We start from the raw sequence: 6,853 nt of genomic DNA, 5'->3' as shown, positions 1-6,853 counted from the left end.
ATTGGTAACATCCATGTAGCAATCTACGTGCAGATAAAACCTATAACATTTTCAACTATGTCGAGTGTAGTCTGTTGTGTATATACAAAATCAGAAAAATATATTCCTTTTTTTCTTATATACACTATATAACATAGGAATAAAATCTGTAATAGTTTGCAGTAACTTAGATGAGACCAGACTTCCATGATACAGAGCTTTAGAAACTTCCTCAGCATTTTTTATCTTGCACCATTGTGATAAAAAAGTTGCAGAAAGAAAGCAGGCTTTCTGGACAGTATTCCTCAGCCACCTTTTTCTGATCAATATAATCTATGTCTTCAACACAGTCTTGAGGACTGTGTTCTAGCTTTTTTTCAGTCACAGAGGTAGCTGCTGGAGTCTGAACAACTTCTGTTGCATGACGAATTATGTTCCCTTTCACAGGACCCACTGATGTTAGTAGGCTTGAGCGGGTCAACTTGAGATGAGTGCTTCGTGGGCTTTTCCTACATACTTTAGATTTTAGGACACTTTTGGGGTCTTGACAGATCTGTTTCTGCTTCTTTAGGGACCGGGAAACTTGTTTCCAGTAGGATTTCTGGTTTGCTGCATATTGTGGACAGGTGGAAGGGTCTCCAGAGAATTCGCACCAGAACTTCTTGTCACCATGCTTGCACTCTACATGCACAGTAGTAGCATTCATGTTGATCACTGCCCAGGTGCACTCAGCATTTTCTTTGGTTTTAAACTTGCCTTTAGGAGATGATTTTCCTCCTTTTGACTTCCTCCCTTTTTCATTTTCTTGGTTAGATTCAGTTTGGTTTTTTCCACTGTCTTCTATGCCTTGTCTTCCCTTTTTTCTTTCCTTCTGTCTTTCACAGTTGGCTAGTAGCATCTGGGAGACTAGAATCAACACACAAAGAAGTCCAAAGCTTTTGATCCTCATGGTCTTGTTTTGCTTGTGTTATCTGCCTTCAAAACAAACAAACAAACACACAAAAATATAAAAACATTTTCACTTAATGCTGGACTCCATTTGACAGTTGCAGTATTTCAGACATGGTATTACACTGTTCTTTGATACCTATTGAAATGATGTTACTGGAAAAATCCTCTGTCCTTTGTGTGAATAATACCTGGTTTCTAGAACCAGTATATATTATCCTTGAGAAATCTAGATGGCTATTGAGTGAGTCCTTCTGATCCAATTACTTAGTTATCTATGCAATGTGGAATAGAAAAGAGACACTCCCAGAACATGCTACTGCCCAGTGACTGAGGTACCTTAATTAAAATCTCCTCTGCAATCAGAGAAGGAATTTGAACCTAGAATTTGTCAATCTCAGATGGATATCTCAAGTTATAACATATAAAGCCATTGTTGTTCCCATGAACTCCAATTTTGTGAATGACGATTTTGACTCCAACCTCTGGCTTTTCTTCAAAAATATGCCAGACAGAAAGAAAACAATTTGTTTCCATCATAGCCATTTCTGTAGCCAAGTTTCTGTGTTAGAAAGCAGAAATTCATGTGTAGGCATGCTAATAAGGAACCTATTTCAACATTCAGCAATCTGTAAATATCTTCAGTTATATAAAATTAGAATCTAGCAGAAATATGTAGCAGCAGATGTGAGCAGGTCCTATTTTTGCATAGTTCTTATTTGACTTGCTTCGTGGCTTATACTATACACAGAGATTTTCACCCCATAAAACCCTCTTTATAGAACATCATGTAGAGAACCGTAGCTCTGTTGCAAATACAGCAACTAATAACATTAAAGGCAAGTGGAACAGTAAGATAACCAAAAGACATACCTTGCACAGGGCTTGGAGATATCAAATGCAACTCCTGATGCAACTCGTCTCTTTCAAAAGAATCAACGCTAGTTGTAAAAGCAGTGTGGTATTTATAAAGGCAGAGACACACCTTCAGGTTTCCAGCAAGACTGTTACAACACAATAGGATACTTCAGTACTAGGTTCGTTTACCTCTGACACACCTCCTTGGGAAAGTGCCAGGACTCATTCTTAGCGGGGGGGGGGGGGGGGGGGGGGAGCTACTGTGGGGTGACAAGGTGTGTTTGCATAAATTAGATGTTACTTTAGCCAAGTCCTTCTCTCTTCATGAATAATGATAAGAACTTTATTAGAGCATGAGCTCTTCTAAAAGAGCTTTTCCCAGCCACTGAGGGATGTATCCTGCAATGCCCTCAACAAGTTGCACTACCATTGTGTTTAGCACAACTTGGGTAATGTTCAGTGACTCTTTGTGAACTGAAAACCATTCCACAAAGCATTTCAAAGTTACATTTTGAACATTTTGTTACCTCCTGGCACAAAAGGAGAACATTTAAAAATCAAAATAAGTAGTTATTCTGCATTAAGGACAGAATTCATTACAGTGAGATGGTCATAAGCTCAAAGTTCAGAAACAAATACAGGCTCCCTCAGAATTAGTGACTTGTAGGGGTCTAAGAGCAGGGATCAACTGTGCAGCACTGATCTATGCTCCTCCCTCTCTACCAGCTTTTGTGTATGTAAAGAAGTGGGTTACATCACAAGGTTTCATTATGGGACCATGTCCAATGCATATTAACCTGAAAAAGTTGATGACAGTGAAAGAACAAGCATTAGACAAATATAAAAATGCATTCAGAGTTGGGAATAGGTGTCACAAAGGATGGCTAGAGCAGCTAGTGCTTTTGTAGCTCAGTTGCTTCAGGTGGTTTTACTGGAGAAAAGTAAGTGTGACATTTGTAATATGTGCTTGGGAAATGTTTGCAAGAATAAAAGGTGGGATGCAAGAAGAGGTAGGAGTAGAAATTGGTGTAAAATATAGGCAGGGAGACAGGGAGAGAAAAGGCTGTGCAAGAGATTTGCCTTTCTGCTGCTTTGATATTGCTGCCTGAGGTCGTAGCAGGCTGGACACATGTTAGCTCTTCCCGTCTTTAGCATGTAGAAACTTCTGTAGCAAATTCTGCAGTTGAGTGCTTGTTGATATGGGCAGTTACATCTTTGAGATGATTCATCTTGACCCAGCTGGACCTCTTGCCTAATATCCTTAGATGATTTCAAAATCCCAGTAAACCAAGATTTACTTATTTAAGTGCATAAAATACAGTCTCAGCCTATGGAGGCTGGCCTGGATACCCTGCAGTTTTATTGCTATGCCCCCAGAATGTCTTTTTGTTTTGTTTTAATTAGACATGAACTGATGTTTTATGGATGTCTTTTACCTACCTGGGCAGATAGTGCATATTCATACTGTACCTCAATAATCCTGCTGGGAGCTGTCTCATCACTATCTCCAGGTGATCAGAACATTTGTTTTCTTCATCTTGAAAAGAAAGTACACAAAATTAAAGTAGGATGTCCCTTTCTTAGATGCTTAATTAACACCTAATTTTCAACAAAAAATTGCTGCAAAAACTTCTTTATAATGTGATTTCCGATAAAGTAGTTTTTTAGTTTTTTTCTGTCATGCACATTTTAAAACATACCTCAGCCTTTGCTGAGCTGAAATGCTGTTTGCTTGTAAACTGCAGGTGCAGTTTTGCCACAGAACAAACAGTGCAGACTGACAATCAAAAGACAATTTGATCCATGCAACATATGGCGAACTTGAACAGCTAATTTGGCAAGATCAAGTTTATGGGGAGCTGTTTAGTTATTAAAATAGAAAGGCACAGAAAACATTTGGCAACACTAGTAAATAAAAGTAAGTCACTGAGAATTACAAACATGGATGCCTAAATCCCAATATGAGTTTTGTATAGAAAAATCTTAATCCAGATGTATTCCTGCTGTCTTTTGACTGAACCTTGGGAGAGTTAATCAGCATTTTTAAATTTTAATTAGAACTGTTATAATTAAAACTAGCTAGTGTCTTTCTGCTGCTCAAGCAAAGAGAGGAAGAGGTTTTATCCTTATTCCTAACTGTGATTCACTGACATGGAAGAAGTACAGTATTTTCTAAATTAGTCCTTATTGCTGCTTATATATTATCCACAAATGTATGTATTTTTAGATAGGAAATTATTATAATTTGAATTATTAGTTGCGTTGGTGCATTATTTGCAAACTGAAATTTGCTTGTGGTGTCATCTATGTGGCTCCTGTTCATTTACAGGTTTTTTGCCCATAGAATAAAAAGTTAATTTTATATACAAATATTAAAAATTTAATTTACAAATAATAAATGATCAATGAACTCCCTTAACCACCTACACATATGGCTCCATATAAGAATATCAGGTATTTGTCAGTCATATGTGTAGATGTCAGGATGTTGTTCTCCATGCAAATGCTCAGGCAGAGTGAGTTAAAACAGATCCAGCATCAGAGAAGTGAACAGCTGCTTACATTTCAAATGAATGTCTGTGTGTATCGTCCTGCAGCATTCAAGCAATCCTGATGATGGAGAGTGACTCGCTGAATCAGGTAATATTCCAAGGATATAAAAGGAGGACTTGATTTTAATGGGACTCCAGGGATATGTGTAGAATCAGTCCTTCTGTCACAATTTTCCTTTTAGCTTAAACAGTTTGCACACAGGCCTCCTTGAAAACGGTGTCACCTGGCACACCGTACCTCACAGTGATTCTCTACAGTAAGTTTGCAAACTTTGTTCAAAGAACAGGATCAGGCACATGTACTATAAACCTCACTTTCTACTTTTACATGTACACTAGAAGTGAATATGTATTTGCTGCAAGACCTGAAGAAAGAATGACGTTCAGCACTCTACATCTAGAGTTCCATTAAGAATTACCAGCCTGACCAAAAGGATGAAGTTAAATTGCAGTTACTTTCAGGGGCGGGGGTGTGTGTGGGTTTTTTTGTTGTTGTTGTTTTTAATGTGACTAGCATTCCAGGTGTTCCCTGCAAGTAAATTAATACCATCAATATATGTAAAGAAGACATTTTCTGTGTATAGGTACACATATCATTAATTCTTACTATAATTAAAACTGACTAGCCTGTTCATGTGCTGCTTACTAACGAAATATAATAATGTACAGGCTGTAGGTGTACACCATTTTGCTGAAAATACCTGCTGAAAGACTAAGTATATTAACAAATGTGGCAGTCATACCCCTACCTCCAAGGGCAATACCCTTTTTACTGTGGTGGTGGGTTGTTCCCTGGCACCTCACTTGCAACCCTACACAAACAAGCTTCAGGCAAGGAACTCTAACTTTATTGACTTTCTAATTCTGTGAATCTAGTATCTACAAAAGACAGTAAGCCAACAGGCCTAAATGTTGAATCCCTCCTACATAGCAACAAAAAAGTTGTCACGTGGGCAGTGGCACCAGTGCCAGCCTTTCTGTATCTCCCTGCCTGTGCCCAACGCTTCAGAATAATATTCTACAGCCTACTGGCATTTCTCTGGAAGATGCTAGTTAATTTAAATCATGGTGATAATTTCAGTGCACTGAGATCTGCTTACTAACTATTTTACATGGGGGCAAAATTATTTGAAAGGAGGTTGAGGAAAACTCATCAGTTAACAATAATTTTCAGTTACTTCTGATCTGGAGTCAAATTCATATTAGTTAAAGAAGTATGAAAAAAAGGCACCAGTTTCTCTCTTCACTGACTCCTTAACAGTGTCCAATTATTTCACAAACTGGCCAAAACTGACAAGTGAATTTGGCAGAACCACATCCACATGAAAACTGACATCATGAAACCCAAAGAAGAAAGAAACAAACCCTAGCCAATTCAAACAAGTGCTAACTTCAAGTTAATCACAAAACAATAGAAACTGTATGACTGCTGTATATTAATTATAAGCTAAAAAAAAGAAGAGCATCTTATCTGTGAGTGAAACTAACAGCTTAATCATTTTATCCATCGTTTGTAACCCTAGTGCTAATGATTACCTTCCTCATCTATGAATTCAGTAGTTCTTGCTTGCAGTGTTATTCTTCATTTACTTGCTGCATTATGTTGGCAACATTTTGATTAAAATATCCTGAAATTCATTACTGCCAAGGTGTAGTTTCTCTTCAGCAGAGTTCTAACCCTCCTGGCGCCCAGCTCATGCCTGGCAGTCAGCAGTTGTTCATCTGTCTCATGCACTCAGAAAAGGGAGTTTGTTTTCAGACCTGCAGAGTATTGCTTTATTGTGGTAGGCAAGGACAGTGGTGTTTTCAGAAAAATATAAGTGGTTTTAATTAACGCAAGGAGATCCAAACTAATGATGGAGCATGACCACTAGGAATGTGTTTCTGAAATGATGAGGAAATCCCTCATTTCATTAGATAGTACAGAAGAAAATTCTGTGGACCACATGTATAGAGGAGGCAGAAAACTTTGATGCCAAATGGGGTTGACAGAGTGTTTTGCCTTGGCAGGAGGAGGCTTTCCAAAGCCCCCTCCAACAAGGATAGGAAAATTTTAGATGCATCTTCTCCCTTAATTTTATTGTGAAAGTATGTGGAACCAACCTTAAAGAAAGATTGCCTTGATTTTGAAACAATTCAAAGACAAAGAAGTATAAATAATTGCCACTGCTAACTAAACATGATTACCCTCTTCTATACAGGATGTTAAATGCTGATACCATGATAAAGATGATTATTACTATACAAGAGTTAGTGGAAAGCATATCCCAATCTGAGCAGATCCTAAGATTTTGGTTCCTGCATATCTGCATCTGATAGTGCTATAGGGTCAACAAAGAAGAGATGGGATTAAATAGATAAAAAAATCCATTTTTTTCCCCCTCTTCTTTAGAATTTAGCTTTCATATAACACAAAGGCTATATTTTATAAAGAAAAAAAACTTGGAAGAAAAATAATGTAAAATAGAGGGATACCACACTGAAATGTGTTTCATATCGATTCTTCCAGTACCACG

At 37.7% G+C, this 6,853-nt stretch overlaps 1 protein-coding gene across 1 annotated transcript; it reads right to left on the bottom strand.

Annotated features, from left to right (window-relative positions):
- Positions 1-211: 211 nt before the first annotated feature.
- On the bottom strand, positions 212-967 carry FGFBP1 (fibroblast growth factor binding protein 1; the record flags this gene model as incomplete). The annotated part of the gene is made up of 1 exon (XM_081999291.1): positions 212-967. The coding sequence occupies exon 1, from the start codon at positions 926-928 to the stop codon at positions 212-214; it is 717 nt and encodes a 238-aa protein (XP_081855417.1). The 5' UTR covers positions 929-967.
- Positions 968-6,853: the final 5,886 nt, after the last annotated feature.

This window comes from Phaethon aethereus (assembly GCF_964289735.1).
Source record: "Phaethon aethereus genome assembly, chromosome: 4".
Classification (NCBI taxonomy): Eukaryota; Metazoa; Chordata; class Aves; order Phaethontiformes; family Phaethontidae; genus Phaethon; species Phaethon aethereus.
The sequence above is the reverse complement of the archived record's forward strand: the minus strand, read 5'-3'. Positions and strand labels throughout refer to the sequence as shown.